Source organism: Maudiozyma barnettii, assembly GCF_903064755.1.
Source record: "Maudiozyma barnettii strain CLIB 1767 genome assembly, contig: KABA2_01, whole genome shotgun sequence".
In the NCBI taxonomy this organism is placed as follows: domain Eukaryota; kingdom Fungi; phylum Ascomycota; class Saccharomycetes; order Saccharomycetales; family Saccharomycetaceae; genus Maudiozyma; species Maudiozyma barnettii.
The window spans coordinates 38,165-66,111 of NW_024545238.1; the positions used below are offsets into that span (position 1 = coordinate 38,165).

Genomic DNA, 27,947 nt, shown 5'->3' on the forward strand with positions numbered 1-27,947 from the left:
GAGTTATATGATCTAAAGATTATTGGAAAGCAGGAAAAAATAAATTGTTGGCGAAAGAAACAAAATATTCACCTAGTTGTTTCTTCTTCAAGGTATAAATTTTGTATGTATCTTGAATAGTATTGAAATTCTATAAATGGAGTTTAAATAAGCCTTTGCTACTCTTTGTATTCATCCAAGAATTACATTCTCTCGTATATATATGTCAGTACTGTGGGAACGGGTGTTGGTGATAATGATGATGATCCTGCCGGCAGGCGCAGTTTTCGTATCCAGTGATATTAAATAGTCTAGTTTATGTCACTTTATACGATATGTGATGAGAGGGAAAGCACATGATAATTTGATCAACCTCTCTAAAGTCCTTCATACTTACAGTTGTAATTACATTATGGACCCGACTGTCGAATAACTTTTAACCACTTCATATAGGATTTGGGTTATCGCACAACATATTGGGATCCAAGTCGACATGGCGAAGAGACCGGAGTTATATATGGCTCCGATCAGGAATCCCATTACTGTCCCTACTACAAATCCTTGAACACCACCGTATGTGATGTATATAGCTAATATCATTATACTTCTTGGTTGCTTCCTATGTGTTAAAGTTGCCAGGAGACCTGTGGCTCCATAAAATGCACCATTGAATATGAGACACCAATATAGGGTAAACTTCCATATATCGACAATGTCATATAAAAATGCTAAACTATAACTTTTGTTGGATATAGGCCAATAAAGTGAAGGGAATTTTGGTGTTACATACCCTACGGGTATTTCTATAGATGATATGAAGGTTCTGTAAGGAAAATATTTTCAATAGTTATTATATTTTAGACAGTTAGTAACATGTTTGTTGGAAAATAAGAAAGCGTAGATTTTTAAGAAGATGTGCAATCTAAATGTTTAAAATACATACCTCATGTATCTGGGTAAAGATAAAATCTCTGTTTTAGTAGCGCAAGTGGTATAATTATGATGGATATTCTAAATGAGTATATTTGTCTCTGAAAAAATAAAAACTTTGAGGTATTCAACTCTAAAATCGTACACAGTATATGTATTTGTGTAACGTCAGATAATGTGAGTCTCACAGGTCTGACTCGTTTCTATTCGTCGGGTATCTCTTTTGTGTTTAAGGATGGTTCAATAATGTAACTTAACTGAATTTTTCATCTCGGATAGTGCCGTTTATAATAAATAATTGACATAACAAATTTAAGTGATGCCTAACAACGAATCACCGAAATTGTAAAAGAGCAATAACAATAATCAGATATAAAATCTAATTTCAATAATTTAGATTTTATTATTCCTACCATTAACGATAAATTTCTTGACCACTTTCTATCCTACTACTACAAGAATTGACGAATTTAATACCATAGAGATATAGTGATGAGAAGACCATGGAAGGAGTACACAGCACCCAATGGGAAGAAGTATTACTACAATTCAGAGACAAAGAAAACTCAATGGGAAAGGCCAATATTTGAATCACGTGTAAAAGACGATGTAGTACCAGTCAATAGGAATCCTCAGGGATCATCTGCGTTGGATAAAATCAATATTCCTGTGTATGTTATACCTCTATCAAACGATTGGAAACTGGTAATATGGAATAATGGTACCAAGTTCTATATAGATCCTCATGGGAAATCTCAAAAAGGATTAGAGGATCCAGATAGTTTGGAATTATTAGACTATATTAATCGTGATAAGTTGATTCTTCTCGTAGGTTTTGCAAGAGGATACATGTCTTCCCATATAGATCCAGACGTTGTCTATGACGAAATATTAGAAGAAATTGAGCAAATGAAACAAGATTTAAATGGAGATAAAGGTAGTGAATCGAACGATGATATTGAACTTGTGCTTAAGGATAATAAGGATGCAAATGAACCAGTGAACGAAGAAGAACTAGAGCTTCAAAGGCAATTGATTACCAATTTAAATGACGTTGATGAACCAAATACTATAGGAAATAATACAGAGGCAAAAAAGAAGTTTATGGAATTATTAGATAACTTCCACTTGGATAAGTTTTCAACGTGGAGGATTGAAATGAAGAAAATTGAATCTCAACAATCTTTTTTTCTCATTGAAAGTAATAATGAGCGTGAACAGTTGTTTGAAGAATGGTGCTCGAATTTCCAAACAGTTAATAGCGATAATTATGAAGATGGCCTCGAATCTGATTCATCAATGGATGAATCAGATGGCGATGAATTGGAACCTACAAAATATCATTACTTATCGCATATTATTAATAAAACAGATATAACGAACGATACTATATATCAGGATGTTCGTAAACAACAGAAATCACTCTTTAAAGAGTTTAAGATTAAAGAATTTATTACATCAAAAAAGGAGCAAGAACAATTCACTTCAAAGTTGCTCTTTTATTATAAAAATTTTGATCTCGAGGAAAGAAAGAAACTATTTGTTCATTTAATTAATACTTATAAAGTACAACTATCTTATTCCCTTCAACACTCCTTAGATACAGATGACAAGGTTGGGTTACTTTCAGAGACTCAATTTCGAACTCTGCTTGAAGAGAATAATTCATTTGAGATAGAGACGACCCTTCTGAGATTAGAACAATTAATAAATGTGCAAGGGTTACTGAATAAACTCATAGAGGAACCTATATACTATGTATTAGGGATCAAAGATAAGACTGTCGAATTGTTCAACATTTTGAACCATCTGATGAGTATACCCTAATAATACCGTACATTACGATAATGTAGTGGTCTTCAATTTTTTTTGGGGCTCTCTTGGCCTCTGTTGGTCATCGCTATGTGAAGCAAAACGCGAATATTTGTAATGCCTTGATTCCAATATGACAAGGGAAGTTATCCATTATCGCAACTATAACCATTTCTTATTCCAATATCAAGGTAACACGGATTGCTTTATTTTATTTTGTTGGAGAACAGTCCTTGTTATAGTCATTTATACCAAATCCTTTTAGTTTATGAGATTTTACCACCATTCACACGAATAGCAGAGGAAAACGCCAATAAGAAAAGCAAAATATATGAGCATTGTTACTTCCACTGAGTACGTCAATGGTTGGAACAAGGAGAATAATGATATACCACATTATCTTGTAGATTTAACAGAAAGACATTTATCAAATTTCGAGGTTCTAAATTCCTTAGCTTTGCTGCAAAATTATGAAAATTTATTTACGTTTATTGAATGTCAGGTTTATGAGAACTTAATAACAGGATCCGTTCAAACTTTATTGGTACCCCCTTTCGATATATGGTTGATCATTTTGACTGTGGCCACTGTTTCAACAGCTAGTAAAGACGAAGTTCTACGAGAAAATGATGTCTATAACGCCTCAAGAATACCTTTGAACAAACGTGCAATAAAAATATTGCATGTGTACAGTGATATACTTACGAAGTTTAATGTAAAAAAATATAATCAGTATGACTTAGAATTATTAAGATGTCAAATATTTATAGTGGTAGATACGCTCTTGCCGCAAACCAATAGAAATGTATTTGGAAGAGCATCTGGTCGGACATTAAGAAACCAAGTGTATAGCCCAACCTTTGGAGAATTAAAGAATCCATATTTATCCTATAGAGATTGCTTACAACTTATAGATAATGTTCTAGGTAATAAGTTAATAAATACAAAATTTTCACAACCAGGGGAAATGATCAACACATTTATCTTTACCTTGTCAAATTCATTACAAGGAAATTTTGACAATAATGGTCAATTTCTTAATGTCATTGAATCGTGGCTTCCTATTTTTAGTTTTCTTCTTGATATGATACTACTGCGACAAAATTATTTTATCAAAAATGAAATTGGAAAATCAGGCTCTGCAATCACCCCTACATTATTTACGCAACAGTTAATAGAAAGTCCTATATCTAAGTTCCTTAGAATTATTAATTCTGTTCAATTCACAGAACGTTTTATCGAATGTATCTTTATCGACTGTCCGGATAAGAACAAACGAAGCAACTTTGTGAATGAAGTTAATACTGATAACGTTCTTAAACTTTCAAGCACATACGTAACAAGGACATTTTATCCACCAGAATATGTCTTACAATGTTCTATGAGACTGAGAAGACAATTTACATTTTTAGCTTTCCATCTACTCTCCATAGTCCCAAGCGGTCACGTGATGGTTTCACCAAAATTGAACATTCAAACACTAATAAGAGATATATCTTTGGAACTTCGATCCTTAATTGATATTTCGCATTTCCAGGCATTTTTATCTCCAGAAAATTTAGAAAGGGATATTGTTTTTATCCCATTGCTCGCTGAAGGTGTCTTTAATGGTCTAATAGAAGATAATAGTGATATATTTGATGTGTATCCGTCAGATTTCTGTGACGAAGACTTGAGCACTAGTGACAATAATAGATCTGATGATTCTGATAATACATTTAAGGCTAACTTTGTGAACAACCTTGACACAATTAATGAGGCTTTAAGAGAGTATACTTTAGCTTTAGAACTATTGCTGATGTCAGAATGTTCTGTAAGTAAAAAAGTCCGACAAGAAGAATACGATATCAAACTGAAATGTTGCATCTGTGTCTTAACCGTTTTTGATTTCTTCTGTTTGTTACACGTATCTCAGTTAAAAGTGGAAAATCTTCATACTTTGGAGAAATTTTTAGAATCTCTAAAGTCACTGGCAGAAAATTTTGATCAATTTTGTATAGAGTATAGCTTGGGACCAGATCCGCATGACATAATTCCAAACTTCGTAGATAAGTTTTCGGCCATGGGCAAATTAATACATAACCTACGACAGGATCAGTCATAACAATAGCCTGTCAGTCTCACAGGTTGAACATGTAATAATATTAATAACCAAAAAAATGTTGTTTTAGAAAGAGTCAAATATCTATAACAAATAAAACTTTTATAAAATTAAAAATATTCGATTTAACAAAACTTAAATGAAGTTAACCATAAAAAAGTTAAAAAATATTTTAAAAATAAGCCCTGTAGGGGGCTCGAACCCCTAACCTTGTGATTAAGAGTCACACGCGCTACCGATTGCGCCAACAAGGCTTTAATTTATATTTCTTGCAAACTAATTTTTAAAATGTGTCATAAGTATGTAGTCCGGGTAACTAAAAACAAGTAATTTTATTTTTCCATTTGAGCAGAATTTGTTAAACAGAGTTGCTGTTGTTAAACTGCTCATCATTTGTGCATAGTAACGTTGGACTATGTAGCTCCAATAAACCCAATGTAGGGGGAACGAATACTACATTATGCAGTATATATCATGTGTTATTATATATACGGCAGTGCGGCACACTCTAAATTCTACTTATATTAGCTACCTTCACCTTCAGATAGGTTAAGCAAATGTTAGCCTTTTTAGTGCTGCCGCTACATATTCAACACTAATAAGAACTAAACATTTTATTAAGTAATAGTCGTTTAGGCCATAATCGTTTAGAAAACAATTTCATTACTTATTAATCGTTTAACCAATAATCGTTTAGGTAACAATCGTTTAGGTAACAAGAAGAAACGATACTTCGATAAAAAAAATAATATATAAAGACAGAGAATTCTGAACTTACATTCTAAGTTAGATTCTGTTCGTTCTATAAATTATATAATAATAAATAATCACTTACAAATAGAAGAAAAGTATAACAAATAATATTTGCTTTATTTTAAACATTAGTATTCAGTCTATGCCTACTCCTCTCTACCTAATACTATAATAACGAACGAATCAAGATCTAGCTCTATTATGTCTACTTCAGCACAATTAGTACTTTATGACCTAATAATCTTATTCCGTAAAATTAGGTAATAATATTTTTACTTAATAATTAATTAATATCTTATTAAGAAAGAATTAGAAAAACAGATTGTTGAGAAAACAAAGAATATATAAAACACTTCCAAATATAACAAAAATATAACAAATATATTTTTCTTTCTTGACATATATTCTCAAGCTAATACCCACATCTTTCTACCTACCAATATATAATATAAACGAATACAGCTCTAACACTAGTATATCTGCTTCAACTCAGTATAAATATTTCCCAAAAAGATAGATAAAAACATATCAGTAAGTTGTTGAATATGTTTAAAGAAGTACACAAAAAGTAGATTTGGATAGAAAAATTTAACAATTGGTAGGTCACTATTAAAGTAGGTCACTAGATTGTTTTTTTAATATATCTTTAGGTTAGTTACTCCAACTTAAGGTCATTCATATTTCTATTACTAAGTCAAGGATCTACCCATTGTTCTTTTTTGAAAGATGTGTGTTTTCTTATACTCTTCTTATAACAAAATGTTTTGCCAATATAAATGCAAAATACTTGATCGGCTGTACCTGGTCAAACTGCCCAAGACTTCCAAAAGCATGGAACCCAGATATATGGTCTAAAGAACAAGATATTGGATTGGATAGGAAAAAATATGAACAAAGTAGCGAAATTATTATCCTTATTCTAGATACATTTACTGATTTGAAATTGTCATTGTTAAGTAGTATCGGATTGAAACTCGTCTTTAAACTTAAAACATTATTAATGAACAGTAAAAAAATAACAAGTAAAAAAAAAGGATATCAAATTATTATACAGAAATTTTTATATGTAAAACTGATATTATATACCGAATATGAATGAACAAATAAAATTCAATTAATTATAAATTAAAAAATATGACTAGGAAATGCAAAGTTAGAAAAACAGAAAATTAATGGTTAATTTATTCAGTCTTTAATTTTTTTTGCTTCTTAGGAACTCTAGCCAAATAATAGAATAAGATAGCAGCAGCAAAGTCAATGAAAATGTAACAAATGAAAATACCATAATTTCTCCATCTTTGGTCGTATTCAGCGTTAACAGTGGCCAAATAATCGTTGGTATGAGAGTATTCACAAAGACCACATACGTCGGTAGCGTTATTGTCTCTTAGATAACCAGTACCAGCATATTCTAGATATGGGGCCAAGTATTCGCCACAAGTCATACCAGGGGCTGGAGTAAATTCGACAAATTCGTTCTTGGTACAGACAATATCAACATTACCGACACCTATAGCTAATAAAGCTTCAATCATATAAGTTAGAGGAGAAACTCTGAACATGAAAATCCAAAATCTTGGCATAGCATCCTTAGTGACCATAACACCACAGAAAGATAGACATATAGTGAACATCAAAGAAGCCATGTTAGCAGCATTTTCAGCAATTTCAATAAAAGAGATAGCCATAGTACCCATGGAGCCACAGTAGACAAAGAAAGCAGTAGAGAATAGCCAGAATAAGGCACCTCTTTCATGTAATTGACCAGCAACAGAAGCGTTGTGATAGAAACCAATAGCATAATAGTAAATGAAGTACGCCAATGAACCAGCTAAGAAGTTCCAGAAGACTTCAACCAAAATTTGAGAAACAATGAAAGCTTTCCATGAGAATGTTCTCGAAGGTCTTTCTCTAGCTTCGTACAAATCTCTTTGTTCCACGAAATTTGGTAAGTATTGTTGCAACAATGGATTGAAAATAACAGTAAACATGAAAATGGCTAACATTTCATTTTGTAAACCTTGAAGAGATGTATTAGCCTTGAAGAAAGTGAAACCAATGAACAACATATTGAAAATAGTTAAAATAAATTTAGACCATAGATATTGAGGAGATCTCCAGTATTGTTGGAATAGACGTTCAGAAACTAAGTTGATTTGATATGGAATTGCAGTAGCAAATTCTTTGTGAGCACTTGGATCATCTTCTTCCTTAGCTTGCCCAGGAAGTTCTTTTTCCATACGGTCCAATTCATTGTGAACAGCCTTAAAGTGATCAGAATTTCTCCAAACCTCGTAATAATCTTGATTTGCGTGAGAACCAGGAGCAGCACCGACAACTTCTAACATCCATTCAGCAGGATTAGCATCTGGAGGACATTTGTGGGAACCATTAGATTCGAAATAATCAATCATCTTTTGACAACCATGACCTAATTCACCAAAGTAAACAGTCTTACCACCTCTTTGTAGGAATAATAAACGATCAAATTCTTGCATTAAAATAGCAGAAGGTTGATGAATAGTACAAAGAATAGCTTGACCATGAGAGGCAAGCTTTCTCATCAATTGACAAATGGCCCATGCGGTTTGAGAATCTAGACCAGAAGTAGGTTCATCTAAGAAAACTAAAAGTTTTGGTTTGGCAGCCAATTCGACACCAATTGTCAATCTCTTTCTTTGTTCGACATTTAAACCTTCACCAGGAATACCAACAATGGCATCAGCGTAGTTATCCATTTCTAAGATATTAATAATTTCTTCGACATAAGAATTTTTCTCTTCAACAGAAACATCGGCTGGTTGACGTAAATAAGCAGAAAATCTTAGAGATTCTCTAACAGTAGATGTTCTTAAATGTAAATCTTGTTGTTGACAATAACCAATAGATCTTGGGAAGGACTCATCACGAGGTCTACCATCGACGAAAACATCACCAGTAATAGTACCCATAGTGACTCTCTCAGCCAAACAATTCAATAAAGTAGTCTTACCAGCACCAGATGCACCCATTAAAGCAGTTAAAGTACCAGGTCTAACCCAACCGTCGACATCACTTAAAATTCTTCTTGTTTCATCCTTGATTTGAACATCGTAACATAAGTTTCTCCAGTGGAAAATTGCAGTAGATTTAGATAGACCAACACTTTCTTCTTTATTTTCTTCTGAAGAGATTTCTGAATCTTCCAAAAGTTTCTTATCATTAACACTTGATTCATCGGTAGTACCCTTTTCAAGATCTTCCTCTCTATGATCAGGACGAGCTCTTTGAGGTAATTGACCAGTCTTTTTCATCTTTCTGATAACACTTTGTGGGAAAACTAAGATTTCACCCTTTTGTTTAGCACCTTCATTAAATTCACAGACAGCCAAATAAGCACCTAAAAAGAAAATAGCAAAAGCCATACCAACACCAAAACCACGCCATTTATGTTTATGTTCATAACCATAATTTGCCTTGATATAATCGTCACCATTAACAAAATCCTCACCTGGAACGGCACCTAAGGAAATACATACCCTTTCGGTACCAGTAGCGTTGACATAAGCAGGACCTTGAGGAACGTATTGAGCACAAGTAAAATCACGATCATGGAATTCATTAATCATTAAAGATTCAAACAGATAAGCCAAAGGATTTAGATACCAGATCCACTCAGACCAACCAAGCATCTTTGTCTTTGGAATAGCAAAACCGGTATACATAGACATGGCCAATAATAACATAGAAGCTGGAAACATGGCTTCGGATAAAGTTCTAGTAGCAGCACCGACAGTTCTGAACATATGGGACATGGAAAAGACAGCGACGATATTGATTAATAGATAAAAGAAGAAATTACCACCATTTCTTTTGAAATTAACCAAGAAGTAGAAAATGATGTTGAAACAAACGGCAATAGCAGCCTTAGTAGGCAATTCAGAAATAATAGAGGCAAAAGCATCAGCACTTGGATGGTAAAGAGAATAAGTCTTATGTTTTTCAGTGATAGGTCTTGCTTCATATAAAGTGAAAATTTCTAATAGACATGAGAAAGCGTTGAATAAAATGGCAAAAAACATAGCAGAACCTCTGAAATAGAAAGTTGCTGTGGATTCATGTAACATAACTTTGTAAAACATAGAACCTAAGATTAAAGCCATTGAAGAATTACCAAAAACCATGAATAAATTAACACTGGGATTATTTTTAATTCTCCATATATTTCTTGTTAATAGATATTTAACTTGAAGGAAATAATTTACGGTATAAGGAGAAGAAGGTCTTGATCTATTTGATTGTTTAGCAATATGAGCTTCTTTAACTAATTCACGACTATCATCAACGTTATTATTTAATTTTTCATCGATTTCACCCATTAAATCTTTATAATCTTGAGATTGTTTCCAATATTTGTTCATATCTTCTGGAGTTTGTGGAATGGAAATACCTTTCTTTAAATATTCTTCGTTTAAGATTCTTTCAGCTGGAGAGGTAACTGCAGTTAAGAAATCAGCAGTAGTTTGTCTATCTGGAGAAACATAACCCATCTTTTCGAAATAAGCTTTAGCTTTAGTACCAGGACCGAAGTAAATTTGATAACCTTGATCAAGAACACAAACTTTATCGAATAAATCGTAAGCGTCTTGAGAACATTGGTAGATAGCGACAGTGGAACATGAGTTAGCAGTTGTAGCGTCAGTCTTTAAAGCACGAATAAATTCCAAAGCAGTAGCAGAATCCAAACCTCTAGTAGCATTATCCCAACATTGGAATTTTGAACCACAAATTGAGACTTCAGCAATAGAGACACGCTTACGTTCACCACCAGAGACACCTCTAACTAAATCGTTACCGACTTTAGTGTCTCTAGTATGAGAAAGACCATAAGTAGCCATTGCGACTTCTGTAATGTGTTTAGCAAAACTATCTCTATCGACACCTTTAATTCTATTCTGAGGTGTTTTTAATCTTGAGACGGTATAAAGAGTTTGATAAACTGTTAAATGAGGTAAATGAATATCAGTTTCTGCATTATAGACAACTTCACCACGATAATGTTTTATAATTTCCTTTGGAGTGAAACCAGAATAGGAAATAGTGGAATTTTTACCGACATGGAAACCATGAGTATTAGTAGAAATAGTTTTTAAAAGAGTAGTACAACCAGACCCTGGTCTACCTAGGACGACTACTAATTCACCTGGATTAATACAACCTTCCATTTCTTTCAGGATTTGGAAGGAGTTTTCTTCGTTAACAGGTTTAACTTCTCTATATAAGTAACTTAGAGCTTTAATTGGAGCATTTAAAGCGGTAGATTGATATTCGATATCTGAAGAAGTACCTGAAGCAGTTAAATCTTTCCAAACACAGCCCATTGAATAAGGTTTATAATAATCTGGATCAGCTTTAGCTAAACGTGCCATATTTTTAACCCAAGCAGTACTTGAGAAATAATCACTTGTTGGATCTAATTTTTCATCATAACCAGATTCTTCCGGATTAGTGAAGACAGGATTGATACCTTCTAAATTCGAGAAAATAGATTGATGATCATTTAAAGAAGAAGGATTTTCAGGATCGTCATTACCTTTAGAGTTGTTGTTGTTGTTGTTGTTAGAGTTTGTACTATTCAATGATTGAGCGGTAAGTGTTCTTGCCAAATTTCTAATTGTCTTTTCAGCTTGCGCATCGATACCTGTATAGGTATGAAGCCTACCTGACTCATCATCTGAATTTACTGACGACGACATAATTTTTTTTTTAAATTGAAAAATTTATGTCTTCGTTATTAAATTAAGGAGTAATTAGGGATCTTTTATTATTTAAAAAGGAGAAAAAAACTAAAGATAAAAAAATATATAGAAGCAATTAGGAATTGTATGATAGTACATCAAGAAGTTTTAAAAGTTATATCATTGATATCTTTTATATATTTTATAGATTTTCTTTTTTCAAAAAAGGTTGAAAAAATTATCCTTTAAAATTATCGATGATGCAATCGGGTTGCTTATTTGTTTTGTTTGTATTATTTGTTTGTTTGTTTGTTATTAATAATGTTTTCGCTTCTAAGGGTGTAAATAAAAGCAGAGAGTAGCGCAGCAAGATTTTCCAGGTAATAGGAATAAGAAATTAATCAGTCACAGCAGAAGGGAGAGGAGAGAGATAAATTCATCTGCAATGGAATGGAAATCGATATATGGTCCTTTCTGCAGTTAGAGAAGGGGCTAAATAATCGAATCGAATCGAATCGAAATATTAAACAGAGTGAGCGAGAAAAACATACGGAAACTAATAATTTGGGTGGCAGTTTTAGCTTAGCTTACATACTGGAGATAAGAAATGCAGCTCCGCCTGTTAATCAAAAAACGATCGAATGGGTGGAGTTTTGTTAGTTGAGTAGTGAAATGGGAGTACAATTTGTCTTTTGCTTGTGTGTTGGTGGGTGTTGGTACGGGTGTTTCTGTATGATAAGTTTGGGTGGTTATGTATCTTTGGCTGGGCACTCCGCGGGGAGAGGGGATATAGAGAAACCATGTAAGCAAGGAACGGGAAAATAGGGCGAGCGAGAGAGAGAGAGAGGGTTGCTCCGGTTGGTTCACAGAGATGCATGTTTTTATCCTCTTTCCTATTTGTGTGGTTTGTCTGGGCGGGGGGAGAGAGGAGAGATGAAGAGGAGGCTTTTCTGTATTGGAGAGAGACCCGCGGGAAGGTCCTAGTGGGGAAAAAATGCTAAGAAAAAAATTTTGCTTTATTCTATTTCAATTTGGTAGGGTTGTTCCACAGAGTAACCCGCGGGTTGGCCTCATACTACCGTGACACTGTCTCTCCAATAGAAACCAAATATTCTTTTATTGGAAAGAAAAATATTGTGGAGCCGCGGGATGGGCCCTATTTTTTTTCATCTTTTTATGATTGTGTGCGCCATTCCGCGGGTTGGCAAGATAAGATTTCTTTATTATCTTATTGTTTGTTTGAATTGTTAGCGTACGGCTAGTGCGTTAAGCTTACAAGAAATTCATCAGCTATTATCGTAGGACAGGATAAGTCACTGCAAGTATCGATATGTATATCTATCTATTAAACAATGAATTAGAGTCATCAAGGCTTAGACATCGTCATTATTAATTTTCACGTGAACTGTGGCAATAAAAGAAGCAAGTAAGAAAAAAGATCTGTATAATGATTGTGGTTTTTTGTGTGTGTGTGTTTGGCACATCCCGCGGAACATCGCATGTTTCACGTACACAGATATTGGTAGTAAGTAAAAATACCCGTTGTCGCCGAATTAATGTCTCTCTCTCTGTTTGGTAGTCGTAAACCGTGATTCGAGATGTTTATATTAAGGGAAAAAACATATTATACATAACACGGATTACGGAATACGGAAATGGAAAGAAAACACTCAGATCAGCCGCATTTCCATTTTATTATCCTTTACTATATATGAATGAGAAGGAGGCGCAAATTATATCAATAAGAAATGTCTCTGCGAATCCCTTGGAAACGGTTATTGCAACATATTCGCTTTTTCCCCTTGTCACAATTTTTTAGAGTTCGGATTTCGGAAGATTGGACACATTTCGGATTAATAATGCGGAAATTAATTGTGAATTAAAACTTTGACCATAAGAAGTTGACATGATTAGTATTCTTATATCTGGTTGTTGCGTAAGTTACTTACAATCTAAGTGGTAACCCTTATTATATAAAGAAAATCACCGAATTTGGCTTGGGTGTCTAATGCACGTCTTTTAAACTATTTTAGGGTCTTCTCCCCTCTCTCAATCTTGATATACTGAGTGTAAGCACAATTGTTGTTTGTTTGTTTGCTTGTTTGTTTGTTTGCTTGTCACAGTGGGGAGATTTCCCGTACTTAAAGTATGGTGCAATATTCTATATAGAGAGAGAGGGGTCGTTGTCGTTCTAAGTGACGTAATGTGATGTGCAAAATGTTTGTAGTATTTGTTGATTAGCCCTTCCTTCTTTTCTCCTCTCCTGAGAGAGGGAGGTTTTTGGCAATTTAGTTATTTTGTGGGGGTTTCGGATATTGGTAGTACTTTTCTCTTAGTTTTATAAGTATATTTGAGTCACTTTCTACGAACATTAGCCGCTGTAATGCTCCGTTGTGATAGTATACCGTTTTAATGTCTTATATTTTATTCTTAATTTACTGTAAATTTATTTAAATAGATGGCTCTCTAATATATATATATATATATATATATATATATGTTTTTTAGAATTTTTTTTTATCACTATTGTTTTTTTGTTTATTTCAAAAGTACTGGAATCGTAACTATACATAAATATTAAAAGAATATATTTATACATACAGGGAATTCTTCCTAAATAATCTTAAAACCCAAATATACTTGTATTTATATTTACGTATTCTATATTCTATATTCTATATATGCAATCCAACAATCATTATTAATCATCAGATGTAAGATCAATTACTTCAGTATTATCATCAAATTGGCCCACAGATTCTCCACTACTCATTTCTATACCAAGCTCATTTCTAAGTTGAGCATCAGAATGTGTACTACCACTCTCCTTATTTTCATTTGGTCTCTCAATAGAACGCTTTCTGGGAATACTAGGTGGATAAAATTTACGAGGTATAAATGGAGATATAATATTATTAGCCGCACGCCTACTAGTACTACTACTATTATTAGCACTATTCGTTGTAGTCAATGATTTATTATTAGCCCCACTAGGTCTCGTCGAGTTTGAAATCGTCTTATTATTATTACTATCATTACTACTATTATTAGAAAAAAGTCCAGGCTTATCGGTGGAAAATGTACCCGTAAGACCTAATAAATTAGAAGGAGACGCAGTAGTAGTAGATGTAACCGATGACAGTAAAGGATTATTATTAGTTGTATTATTCGTATTAGTTACAATTTGCCCATCGTCATTTTTGGGTAGATTAGTATCATCATCATCATCATCATCATCATTAGTTGTTGTCGTTGTTACAGTACCTGTAGCAGTTGTTGTAGGAACAACACTCTTTGTTGCTGTGGCTCCATTTGGTAATGAATCTGCTGGAGGTGTAGGAATCTGTAAAGATTCAGTTTGAGCGGCAATGAGGGTAGACGAAAACATAGATGGCTCCATTATATTAGATACAGATACATCATTGTTATTATTCATGGCTCGGACAATGCCAGCATTTGAAGATCTACTATCGTTTGGTACATTTCCTGAGACAATCTCAATATGCCCATTTTTATTATTAGTATTATCAATATTATCAGAACCAGGATGACGTCGTCTAATCTGGGATAATGGTTCATCTGAATCAACTTCCGAATCATGATTATTATTATCACCATCTGTGTTTCTTGGCAGGTTTATATCCCCAGTTGGTGCAACCGCTATATTATTTGTTGCTACATTAGTAGCAGATGTAGCAACTTCTCTTTCAGGTTCTTCTTCTTCTTCTTCTTCTTCTTCTTCAGAATCCAATGATATGACAACAGTATCTGCATTCCCACCATGAGAATGCGAATGCTTGTCTTCTGTAGCTACAGAACCTAAACTTGCAGTACCTTCTTTTTTAACTTCATCTTTAGTGTTAGGTTTTTCCTTTTCATCATTAGGTTCATCCTCATGTATGGGAATCCAATCTCCATTTGTATTAATTTGTACTTGTTCTACATCATCACTAGATTGTCGTATAATATCTTCTACATATTCTGATATCTCCAATTGTTCAAAATGAATAACTTTAGAACAAATTGGACATAGCCATGTCGGTACTTGTCTTTGAGAATGCAAATACCACAATGCATCAAAACATTGAATATGATCACATTTGGCCGATTTGGCAGGATATTTCATCTTTGTATATGATATAGGACATTGCAAACTTAAAATCATCGAAGTCGTTACAAAATCATCATCACTTTCCTCACTTAAAGTTTTCTTAATAAATGATAATGTTACTGATCGTGAGATCTTTGGTCGTTGAAGGACCTGTTGTTGTACTAACATCTCCGGTGAAAATTCAGAAACGAGATAACAAGTGGCTTTAAAATCTTTACTTGTTTGAGCATATAGAATTTCAACGACATTGGACCCATTATCTGATATAAAATTTGTTAAATCTGCAGGTTTTGCAGTACCAGGTTTATTTTTGATCCCTCTAACATTATCGGTTATTTTTTTTCCATTCATAGAAATTTCATTTAAAAATGGAAATTTGATTTCTTCAGGTCCTTTTCTCTTATATGCAGTTACTTCATGACAAAATAAAAAAAGTTTGTATTTAGAACCTGTTTGTGGATTAAGACACTCTGATTTATAAAATTTGAACATACTTTGTTTCCTACCTCTTTGCTCTGTCTGCGATAAATACATTTCAGAATTTGAAACTTTCCGTATTATTCTATAAAATATTGACGACACATAACTCTCTGATGTAAACTTATCATTTTTATTTTTATTTATAGATTGCGTTCCTCCTGATGTCACGGCTTGTTGAGTATATTGAGGTGTTCCATTTGGAGGTGGTCCAACATATGTTCGGAACTGTCCTGTTCCTTCCGTTGTGTTTAATGATTGTCTAGCAGATGGAAGAGGTCGTCCAGTCTTTATGGCTTCCCATACGTCAAAATATAATGGTAGTGTGGTTTCATTTTGTTTTAACTTTGCTATTAAACTATTAATAGCCTTTGGCCTCCATGGATCAATCCCTCCTGCACACATAGATCTCTTAATAAATGCACCTATTCGTTCTTGTAAGTCTGCTTTTAAACCTCCTGTGGATAATTTTAACGATTTACATAAACTTTTCAATTCTATCACACGTAGTTGATCCATATTAATTAAGGCTTGTTTTATTTCATTTGCTAGACCCCCAGTCGCAGTCATTACAGGAGTATTACCAGATTGAGTTGGAGGGCCTACCGGTGTAGCTGTTGCTGTTGAGTGTGGACCATTTACTGTGCCCACCATCTTAACGTTTTTTTGCTTTATATGTTTCAAATGAGTAATCTCTTGTACTTCAGTGGTATAATCTAGAGAGTTGACATAAATATCTATAGATTTAGTCTCAGATATTCTTAATGAAGTGTTATACGCAGTATTTATTCACTAACTTCAAAAGTCACAGATAATATATTCACACTTTACTTTTCCAAATTAAACTTGAAAGTAAAAAAGTAAGACCTCTTTAAAAAAAAAGAAGTAATATCTACCGATTAATAGGAATACTTGTAGCTCCAAATTACTGACACGCCAATACTCCCCTCTATTAGTTGGTGTGGATCTCTTCTGTAGAAAGGAACTGATTTGTCAAGCAAGTTGATTTTTATAAATTTTCTCAGAATCTTTAATATTACACGTTATGCATCACCAATATTTAAACATCTTATGAGTACGCCTACATAATTTTCTTGTCTCTCCGCCGCGTCTCCCCCAATTATGGAGTTAAACTAAATAAATAGCATATCAGGCACGTCAGACATCGTCATTATTATAATGGAATCAAAGAATGATAATTGAACCATTGTTTTATTCTATCGATATCTCAACTATTAATTATACTTACACTGATTCTTATATAAGTGGTTATTCATTTAGTATATATATAAATGTATATGTATTTCCTAATATTTGATACATAAACGTGCATACCATGAGTTGTAATAAATCATGCCTGGGTAGAAAGATGAGATTAGTTTGAAGAAAATAATGCTTAAAACACTATCACTACCATCCCTATGCTGAAACATTGACTTCTTGCTCCTCTATGTCACACACATTTATAATACTTTCTTTCAGAACTGCCGTAGTACCTCTAGCAAACTTATAACTTTGTTGTTTTGGTTCTCTTACATTTGGAGTTCTATAATTTCTTAAATACGCAGCATCCTTACCAACTTCCATCACACAAACATCTACATTGGAACCAGACCCTAAATCATTCCAAATACCTGCTTCAATTGCGTCCGCAGCCAAACTTACGGCTTCATCTTTGGTCAAACCTTCTCTCCACCTAGATTCAAGTACAGCCATGGCTGCAAGAGAACCAGAACCCAACGATAGATAAAACCCAACGTCTGTAGAACCATGAGCCTGTACAGACATCAAATGAGCACCTGTTGGATCAACACCTGCAACAATCAAGTATGCACCAATGTGACCTTGATATTTGAATAAATGTTGTTTTAACATCTGTAAAGCTGTTACTATACGAGGTTCTCTCTTTGTAGATAAGGAATGTAATTCAATATTGGATCCAATTAAACCAGTGACAGCCTCTGTATCTGCTGCTGTACCGGCACCTGCACACCATATACGTGGTGAAATACGATGTAATTTAGCACAGTTCTTGTCTGCAACAATAGGACCTTGTGTAGATCTTGTATCAGCTGCAATTAATACACCTCCATCAAATTTGACACCAACAATGGTGGTACCAGTAGAGGTAGCCTTAGGTTGCCCACTGGTCTTCGAGGCCAGATAGTGGTTTCTTTGGTAATTGTCAAACGATAGACCTGCCATTTTTTGCTCCTTTTAGTTGTAATGGTTGAGTATATTCTTTCAGTTGTTAAGTTTATTGAAAACTCTTTCTTTAACTGTTTTGAACTTAATATTATTTATATGCTTTGAACTAATAAGGGTTTAATTTTCCACTATTTTGCTAATATTATCTGGACTTCCCACTAACCAAGAAAGTTTAGACTATGCTTCTCACGGGTGGCAAAAAAAAAAAAGAGATGTATTTTGAAATATTATAAGGCGAAGAAGCGCCTCGTACATAGTGATTAAAATAAAGCTGTTTTAAACCTTTACAGGGGTTTTGGTTAATGTCACTAAATTCTATTCGAATTTCTCTAATTTAAGTTATATGATGAATTAAAATGAACTATGATAATTATCAGGAAGACACCATACACAGTACTTGTGTTTCCTGAATTAAGTGTATAATGTAATGCTCTATAAGTCTATGATTGAATAAGTATTTTAATACTTTTTTTTTTGTTATGCCAACACTTTAGAAATATGATACTCGATAATGTGTCTGTGTGCTAATATAGTAGATATCTCCAATCTACGTTGGACATCTGCCCAGTTATGAGCTTGAATTAGGACGATCAAGAAGAATTCTTCAATGATCATAGTAGGTGTATTAGCAATTAGTTGACCAGTGGTACTCCATTTCATACCAGATGAAATGCAGATCAATGCAATAACGATTAAGAAACCACATACGACACTATATTGATCAGAACATATCTTATTGACAAATGCTGATATTCTATAGTTTAAAGTCTTTGTAACTCTAGCGTTTTCTTCTTCTAATGAGTTGATCATATCTCGAGGATTTGAAATACCTAATATTTGCATTAATTCTAAATCTTCTGCAATGACCTCAGTATAATTAGTTTCTTCAATAGTGACTGATCTATAATAAACTTCTCTTAGGACATAACCATCGATGAAGCCTACTAAACCAGTATAAGTACCTATGATTAACCACCAATCATCACCCCAATTCATAGGGGTCCCGATTCCGATCCAAACACCGAAGACAATGATGGCGACGATAACACCGATACCTGTTCCGATAACATCTGCATACCAATCAATGACCTTTTGTAACCAAGTTCTCTTAGCTTCGGGAATGACAATAATTTTATGAGGGGAATAATCGTTTAATTTTGTTCTTAACATAATATCAATACGTTCATCTTTTTCAAAAATTTCAACTAGGACACCTGCAATAAATTGATCATGTCTTGCCCTAATATTTTGTAAAAAAGTTGTACAAATCAATAAAGAAACAGCCACTGCAGTGTTGATATCCATTTGCCAGGCGTCACTAAATTTTTTATATTTGGGGTTTGAACCTGAATACTGACCAGTGAATGGCGGTGTAGTATCACCTGCCTGAGGGATTGCACCACAACCAATCCATACAGCAATAGCAATCCAAAAGATCCCCATTGTGATTAAAGAGCCAACAATAATAGAAGAATAGTTTGAAACTCGATCATACCAATTTTCAACAGGTAATTGTCCCAATGTTGCTGGATCAATGACATCTTCATCCTGACAGGGACAACTTGAATCCAATTTTTCCACCGTTGGGTTTGTTGGGTCTAAAGATGTAATATCTGTATCCATAATTATTGATTCACATTCATTATAATCATGACGTACTAAATTTTTTTCATGAATTTCTTTCACCATTCTTTTAAAAGTGTCCAATTTTGATCTTAAATTACAACAAACTAACAATTGTTCATGACTACTGCAAAGTTGCTGTCTCATCAACAGAGTATCCCATATATAGCATTGAATAGATTGTCCATCTTGCATAACGACTTGCCAATTGAATGGAGCGTTATATATGGCCCCAATAATGACCCAAATGATTAAAATAACCCAAACGCAAAAGAATGCAACGATAGAACCTGCAAAAAAGACTAGTTTATCAAGGACCAAATCCATATAACCTTTATGTAACCCTGTGAAACTTTTATTAACATCGAAAGTCTTATTTGATTGAATCTTGAAATTACTTAATTCCACTGTAGTGGAGCCATCTGATAAAGAACATGTTGTACTTTCAGTAATATCATCATTCTTCGTTAAAGGAATATCATGAACCAAATCAACGTTAGTTTTCTTATTATTTTTTTCATCATCAAGAATTTCTACATTAGTAGGAACTAACTGATCTGGGATGGATGCTTGAAAACGAACCCCAGGTCGATCACCGGGATTACCAAAAAATTTCTTTATTGAACCCATTTATGCAATACAAACTGGAAAAAATAGAATACAGTAAGAATGACAAATGGCACAACAACTTAATTTTTTATATGTTTCTTTGTTTTTTACTTTTTTCCTTCCAATAAATTAAATACTCATTAAAGATCAATAGAAACAAACACGGTTTAAGGTAATTAAAGAACTATGTATATATATATTTTTATTAACTCGAGAGATGAATAAAATGACAAAGGTAGTAAGTTACTTGAATCTTTAAGAACTATCCACCTATATATAATTGGCAACATATTTATCAAATCATTGGCACTTCAGGTCGTACCAAAAAATTGAATCATCCAACCAAATAAGACCACTTCTTTTCCAAAGTTTTTCCCTCATGCAGGAGACATAATTTACGAATTCTTGTTCACCTAAAAATATACCATTAACTCTCCTGTTAACAGGAAGGAACAGTACTAACTGCCGAAGCCAAAAAGGGGCAGAGAACCAGGAAAGAGATTAACATCAAATGTCTACTGAAAGATATATGATATGATATGAATGGTTACATAATTTTCAATGTTTACTGTTATTGCTCGAGAATCAAGAAAAAAAGGTTACAATAATAACCGTTTAGCGATGACTTTCACATAGCAAATCTAAAACTTTTCACTTCGCGCAGAAAGGGGGCAACCCGAAAAAGTAAGAACAAGGTGCATTTTGTCCGGTTTAAAAGAATGCAAACTGTACGGATATTGTAGAGTGGCTACAGGGCTAATCGTGGAGATAATGAAGAAATAGCCACCCTTACACCTCATACTATAGACAGCTGATTTCCCGTAAGGAGTTGTTTTCATAATGGATGTGTAGAGAGAGAGAGAGAGAGAGAGAGAGAGAGATGACAAGAATAAGAAAAGGTCACCATAACAACCGGATTGTGACAATGACAAACGAAGGTGATGAAATAGAATATACAGGTGAAAGATAGCAAAGTATATGGCAGATATTGTTGGCTAAAAAGGTAGAATAGTTGGGTGCACTTTGTTATGTATTACCAGAGAGGGGTTTGTTTCCCTTATGTGGATGAATGATTACAACGATAATAATATTAAGGTGGTTGTAAATTCGTTAAGAAAATATACCAATTATCTAGTAACAAAATTTGCGATAAAAGAAAAAGAATTTGAGACTGTGATGTTACTATATTTGGGTGTGTTTTACGTTTCTGTTACGTTTACTGTTGCCTATACGTATTATTCAACACATACCAACAATGCATCATACAATCGTAAACTATATTTTATACTAATAATTAAAAATTCGTTTTGTGTTTCTGTTTTCAAGAGGTTGTTCCGATCCGATTTCGTTGGAAATGTTCGATGAGTTATCCATTTAGGGATATTATCAGGTGCAAAATGAGATTAATACACTCTTATAAATTCATTGAATTTTTCAAAAAAGGGTATGAAGAGAGGGATCGATCATTTTGAGTGGGCGGGAGGATACGCCGCGTCGTGTGTGCGAAAAATTTAACTAAAAATATAACCGAATGAACTTTTCATATTTATATTTTGATACAATCTTTCTTTGAGGGGAACCAAAAGACACATTCTCATTAAAACAGAGTTAAAAAACATATTTTTAAATTGAACGATAACCAAAATAATAAATAGATTTGGACCGATTTTTTTCACGTTTGCAAGTTGCAGATCAGACAAACCAAACTTGGTCTTCTCTAATCATGTCTTTGGCAGCTATACCTATTCCAGGTCCAATAAAAAATATATTCACAACTTTCCCATTAACAACGTATGATCCAGAAAATATTAAAGATGTAGCTTTGGAAAATGAACTGGACAGAAAAACATATGTATTTGAAAATGCTAAGAATGACGTCACTTCGCAGAATTCATTTACACTTTTAATTAAAGAAAAACCTATCACATGGAAACAATCTCCAGTATATATTTGTATGGATCCTATCGAATTATTTTTACAATTAAGTTTATGCCATAAGAATGAAATCACATTACCATTATCACATCAGAATCACGAACAAAAAAATACCCAGAGCCAAAAGATGATGGTAGTAGATAGACCAAACTTGCCATCATTGATAGTAAATAATCAAATGATATACAAAGATAAACTTCTTTCTAACTTAAGATTGAGATTTGTTGGTATACAAGCACAGTTGGCTCAATTATTAGATACTGATTTATATCCATTTTTTGAGAACAGACCATTAACACCGAATGATCTTAAAAGAGCCAAACAAACATTGTTACAGTTTACTAAATTCGTGGAGTCCAATGGATATGATGAAAATACATTGGATTATTTAGACATGAAGTTAACAAGTTATATCTTAACTTTGCTTTATTCAATTAAAGTATCGCAAGATATAAAACAATTCATTAAGGAAAAATGTCCAAAATTGAAAATAATGGCCATTACTACATTAAAAAAATTGAACCCAAAATTGCAGCCTTATTAATCATGTAATTGAAATAATTAATATTAAATGACATATAATACAAAATATTCTGTGGTTAACACACTAATGGAAGGATTAGCCAATACAACTCTTTGATTAATATATCTACAATATCTACTATTTACATAGATATATCTTTTGGGACCATTATATTAAGGACTTTTTTGGTACCGATCAACTACCCTCTGAGAGAACTATACATCGTATTAATGTTCTTGAAGCTGCATTTACTTCTCTATATATTTGATATTCACAACTGTAAATATTATTATTCAAGTTCTATAAAATATGTGTCTAACTGAAACAAATATTTGAATATTCGATGATTGATTACAGAAAAAAGTTAGCAACTGATAAAATCATTCTTGTTTCTTCTTCTTCTTCTTCTTCTTCTTCTTCAATAGTCGAAAGAGCGTTGGGAAGAAAATATTTCAAATTAAATGCAATGTTTGATTAATTATGTCTTACTGGTAATGACTTTAACTGTATAGAAAGCTTATTGGAAATAAAAGAAATCAAGACTCAATTCTTGAATGTTAGAGATTACTACTGAAAACCTGAAAAATAATATATATGTTATGATAGATACAGTAGAGTAAGAAACTGTTTGATAGAAGAAGGACTATAAAGTAACCACTTACAACATAGCTATTACTTATATTGCTGCGCAATTCTATTTTTGCAGTAAGTGAGGTTTTTGCATACCCCGTTTAAATAGATATATACATATTTTAACATAATACCCCTCCCTTCTCCATCATGAAATAACGGCTCACCACGCACCTGTTCTCAATAAGAATGTAACATTAATGATAAACATAACAGACCCTTAAGATTCACATTGACTCCTAGAGACACACTTATTGACATATTTTTAGGTCACATTCACATGTGCTTTCTTTCTATAAACACATAATAATGCACTAAAACTTATATGTAAATAAAAATAACAACAACACCAATAACAATAAAAACCCAGCAATAGCTCAGAAGCAAGTATTTTTGACTGTGCAAATTTAGCAATTACCAGCATATTTCTAATGACACAGCTTATTAATACACCTAAACAATCTTGGGTACCAATCTATAATATTTTACAGTTCAACTAAGTACAAACTATTAAAATATAAACAAGTAATCGAAAAATAAACAGTCAATTGGCGGAGAATCCCTTTCTCAGATCCACTGAGATCTCGTTTTCTTCATACATATTATCAAACTTTCTCCTGCGCCATATTAATTGCCCTGTCCGATCTGTGTACCTCGTTGTCTGTACCTCTCTACCATTATTTTTAGGGAGAAAAAAAATTATAGTGGATCTCATTTTTTTTCCTCTTAATAAACAGCACATGCATTGGTACGATATTTTGTCTCCCTTTGGAAAAGCTGGTTACTGTTAGTCCCTGTAGTTTCCCAGAAGAGTTGCTCCAACTATATGAATACTTCGTACAAAAACCTCTAACTAAGTCCGTTGTCTTTAATTTTAAGCCTCTTATGAAGAACTATTTGTAGAAATGTAAGTTTTAAGTGTTTATTACCCAACCATTAATATCTTTCGTAGGGAAGAAAACAATAAAAGAAACAATAGAAGAAACAAACAAATTTTACAATATCGGTACGAATCTTGCGCACGTTAGAGTTAACAAGAAATTTCTTTGAAACCAAGCTTTTCTCTATTCAAAATTGAGTAAGATCTTAGGTTTGAACTTTAGCTTATCAATACTCCTTTTACTTCTTGGGCCTGTGCCAATTCCCTCTTAGGCTTAATTGTTTGAATGCAAAATTGGGTCATTAATTATCTCTTTATGGATTTATATCTATCTTAATTTCTTGGTAATTTTCTAAGTATTAACATAATTCTGATCCTTTTTATCGATGTTCTCCTCAATTTCTTATTAATATCAATAACTGGAGTATGAATTTCCAGCCAGCAATTTAATCAATTTGGTTATGTTATTGAGTTCCCTGTGTATTAGATTTACTCTTTGAAAAAAAAATGCGGAACTGCCTTTATTATACGTACCGCTAGAACCAGATCTCTATATTTTTTTTAAACAGAAGAGTTCAGTTGAAAAAAAAAGCTAAACAAAAAAATTATAAACAAAAACAAAGATTTTAGACAACAAAACTGAACAAAACTGTAAACAATAAACATAAACTAACTAGCGTTTGCGTTGTAACGTAAACATCTTTATTCAGGATATAACTACCATAATACATATCAAATTATTAGCATAAAATATTATATATACCCAGGAAAAAAGTTGAGATAAATATTTTTAATCAATATAGAGTCTCAAAAGACAGATAACCTAGAAAAAAGTTTTGTCTTTGGGTGCATTATTTTAGTCATAATTTTCAATCATTAATTCTTTCGTTTTTCCATCATTTATTATATTTATATTTTATATTTTACCAACGACATCACGCATACTCATCGAATTTTATTAATTCAATAATCTAATAAATTTCTACATATAAACAACACAACAAAAAAATATGATACCTATAGAGATACCGCCATCAGATAACACACATACCAATGCTCAGGAAGATATTGAAAATGGGATTACAACGTTAAGCGCAACGGTAACGAATTTACCTCCACACAATGATGCCGGAACGGCGCTTACAGCCATTAATGATCTTAAATTTTTTTTAGCAACTGCACCTGTGAATTGGCAAGAAAACCAAATGATAAGGAGATATTTCCTAAATAATGAACTAGGATTTGTATCATGCATATGTTGGAACAAACTATTCTACATAACGGGGACTGATATTGTCAAAGTCTGTCAATATATGATGCAGAATTTTGGTAGAGCCATACTTCATAAGAAAAAATTCGAAGAAGGTATATTTTCTGACCTAAGAAATTTAAAATGTGGAGTTGATGCTATATTGGAACAACCTAAATCTGAATTTTTATCCTTTTTGTTTAAAAATATGTGTTTAAAGACTCAAAAGAAACAAAAAGTTTTCTTTTGGTTTAGCGTTCCACACGAGAAACTATTTTCAGATGCTTTGGAAAGAGACCTGAAGAGGGAAACATTAAACCAACAATGCTGTACAAGGGCAGTTGGCCAACCGGCCATATCATTCCATTTCAATTTTAGTTCGTCACAGCCTTTGTTTAAACAACTACAAAAATTCTTTGAAGACATTGAAGAATTACTAGCATCTGGTAAAACATTACCTAATCCTCCTGAAAACCAAATACAAATAAGAAACAATATTCCAATGCAACATCCAATGGATGATCAATACACAAACAATGAATTACATTCCCACGTAATTCAGTCAGATGGGATTCCTCAACAAAATATAAACGATCATCACTCCAGAATTCCAACACCAATACGAGAATCAAATAAGAATATCGATGATAATGAGATTGAGGAAAGAGTTTTGCCTTCTAACAATAATATCACCCATTCTATGATTACTAATCCTAATAATAAACACAGCAGTGATATAATTTATGACAATGACACTAAAAATTCTCAAGCCGTATATGAAACTTCTACCAACCCAGACATTAAATCACAAAAAATAGTTGTAGAAAATAAAGATTTACTTCAAAATGAAGGTGAAGCACTACCAGATACTTATTCAAATAATAAAGGAAATAATTTCATCCAAGATGTAAGCAGTCACAAGGATGAAGACTTTCCATTGGATTATTTCCCAGTTTCAATAGAGTACCCAAATCAACAACCTATTCAACAACAAGCACCCCAGAACGAATACAATTCTCCTTTACCAAATTTGATGTCTCCTATTGCAAATATGACTGCTGCACCAATTCTATCTCATGCTGGCTTTGAGAGTTTCGGTAGTAACATGAATTCAAATGTGGGACCTATTTTACAGGTGTCAAGTGGGGCTACCATCAGCGAAGAGGATTCTATACCCAATAATCTCAATGGGAGATACCAATTACAAGTTGCGCCTAACTCTAATATACAAACTGTACGGACTCCTGTCGTCATGACAAACCGCGATTTCTATGAAAGTAACAAAAAAAAATTACCGACTTCTCCTCGTCCATCATACCAAACACATCAACATCACACGTCATTTACATCATTTGGAAATCCTCAAAGAATAGTATCTGGTGATCTTTCGTCGTATGAGCAACAACAAAATGATAGCGGTGATAGATCAGCATACGGAGAACCATTACTGAAAGCTGTTGATGAAGTTGATAGTTCACAGGATGAGAACCATCTGTCTAGTGATGAAAATGAAGACGATCAGGATGAAATTCAATATGAAGTACAGCATCCTAATCCACAATATGCATCGGTACCACAGAGAGCTTCAATGTCGCACACTACACAACCAATGCCACCACCTCAAGGTGTCTATGGTAATCAAATGTATTCAGGCTTTTTCTATCCACTACCTTACAATTCAGCATCACAAGAATTTGTCAATTATGAACAACAACAAAACTATTTCCCCGAGGACTATTTACCTTACAAGGATCAACAAGATGGCCATCCACAATATGGTTCAATCCATGATTTCCAAGCTCAGCAATATGGTCAACCTGCATACCCATATCAGACCCCTCAAATATCTACTACAAATACATCTTGGAACGTCTTACCTCCGGAAGCTTTACAACCTGCAACAAACCCATCGAATGTATTACCAAAATCTGCTCAGAGATATCAATTTACTCCAAATCGGAGCACATCAGGTTCCAATATTAATATAACTAATCAACCCAATCGGGGGCAAAATGCCTCACCACCACTTGGCTCAAGAGTAAGCTCTACAGTTATTACTAAACTCCCTGGAAACAATGGACCTTCTGTACAAGCCTTTACATCTTCATCTACATCATCTTCAAGACAAAATCTAGGCAATAATACGAATAACAATACCAATAAGGCCCATGGACATTCAAGAAGTTTAAGCAGTAATAAAATATCCAAACCATTGCATACCAAAGCGAGCAAGTTTCAAAGTAAGTTGAATAATACATTGGCACCAAAGTTAAACATTGAGAGTGTCGATGACTATGATAATGAAGATATATCAAACTAGGTAAAAAGAATATATCAACATCTTCATTGTATATAATTCTGAGGAATGCCATACGATAAAGACAAAAAAACACCCATAATTATTCCGCTT

General features: G+C 33.3%; 9 protein-coding genes and 1 non-coding gene across 10 annotated transcripts; 4 read left to right on the plus strand and 6 right to left on the minus strand.

Moving 5' to 3' along the window:
- Nucleotides 1-384: 384 nt before the first annotated feature.
- MAY24 (May24p) lies at nt 385-927 on the minus strand (the record flags this gene model as incomplete). Its single annotated transcript, XM_041547961.1, has 2 exons — nt 385-802; nt 923-927. 2 exons carry the CDS (start codon nt 925-927, stop codon nt 385-387), a joined length of 423 nt encoding a protein of 140 aa, XP_041403895.1.
- Nucleotides 928-1,401: 474 nt separating this feature from the next.
- On the plus strand, nt 1,402-2,736 carry URN1 (Urn1p; the record flags this gene model as incomplete). Its single annotated transcript, XM_041547962.1, has 1 exon — nt 1,402-2,736. One exon carries the CDS (start codon nt 1,402-1,404, stop codon nt 2,734-2,736), a length of 1,335 nt encoding a protein of 444 aa, XP_041403896.1.
- A 316-nt stretch (nt 2,737-3,052) lies between these two features.
- On the plus strand, nt 3,053-4,825 carry NSE5 (Smc5-Smc6 complex subunit NSE5; the record flags this gene model as incomplete). The annotated part of the gene is made up of 1 exon (XM_041547963.1): nt 3,053-4,825. One exon carries the CDS (start codon nt 3,053-3,055, stop codon nt 4,823-4,825), a length of 1,773 nt encoding a protein of 590 aa, XP_041403897.1.
- A 178-nt stretch (nt 4,826-5,003) lies between these two features.
- Nucleotides 5,004-5,076, minus strand: KABA2_01S00418. The gene has a single exon. It is a non-coding gene; the product is annotated as a tRNA-Lys (tRNA).
- A 1,680-nt stretch (nt 5,077-6,756) lies between these two features.
- PDR5 (ATP-binding cassette multidrug transporter PDR5) lies at nt 6,757-11,310 on the minus strand (the record flags this gene model as incomplete). Its single annotated transcript, XM_041547964.1, has 1 exon — nt 6,757-11,310. One exon carries the CDS (start codon nt 11,308-11,310, stop codon nt 6,757-6,759), a length of 4,554 nt encoding a protein of 1,517 aa, XP_041403898.1.
- A 2,683-nt stretch (nt 11,311-13,993) lies between these two features.
- KABA2_01S00462 (Siz/PIAS RING finger protein) lies at nt 13,994-16,534 on the minus strand (the record flags this gene model as incomplete). The annotated part of the gene is made up of 1 exon (XM_041547965.1): nt 13,994-16,534. One exon carries the CDS (start codon nt 16,532-16,534, stop codon nt 13,994-13,996), a length of 2,541 nt encoding a protein of 846 aa, XP_041403899.1.
- A 765-nt stretch (nt 16,535-17,299) lies between these two features.
- PUP1 (proteasome core particle subunit beta 2) lies at nt 17,300-18,085 on the minus strand (the record flags this gene model as incomplete). The annotated part of the gene is made up of 1 exon (XM_041547966.1): nt 17,300-18,085. The coding sequence occupies one exon, from the start codon at nt 18,083-18,085 to the stop codon at nt 17,300-17,302; it is 786 nt and encodes a 261-aa protein (XP_041403900.1).
- A 480-nt stretch (nt 18,086-18,565) lies between these two features.
- On the minus strand, nt 18,566-20,341 carry FET4 (Fet4p; the record flags this gene model as incomplete). Its single annotated transcript, XM_041547967.1, has 1 exon — nt 18,566-20,341. The coding sequence occupies one exon, from the start codon at nt 20,339-20,341 to the stop codon at nt 18,566-18,568; it is 1,776 nt and encodes a 591-aa protein (XP_041403901.1).
- A 1,702-nt stretch (nt 20,342-22,043) lies between these two features.
- SAM35 (SAM complex subunit SAM35) lies at nt 22,044-22,799 on the plus strand (the record flags this gene model as incomplete). Its single annotated transcript, XM_041547968.1, has 1 exon — nt 22,044-22,799. One exon carries the CDS (start codon nt 22,044-22,046, stop codon nt 22,797-22,799), a length of 756 nt encoding a protein of 251 aa, XP_041403902.1.
- A 2,499-nt stretch (nt 22,800-25,298) lies between these two features.
- STE12 (homeodomain family transcription factor STE12) lies at nt 25,299-27,857 on the plus strand (the record flags this gene model as incomplete). The annotated part of the gene is made up of 1 exon (XM_041547969.1): nt 25,299-27,857. One exon carries the CDS (start codon nt 25,299-25,301, stop codon nt 27,855-27,857), a length of 2,559 nt encoding a protein of 852 aa, XP_041403903.1.
- Between the last annotated feature and the right edge of the window lie 90 nt (nt 27,858-27,947).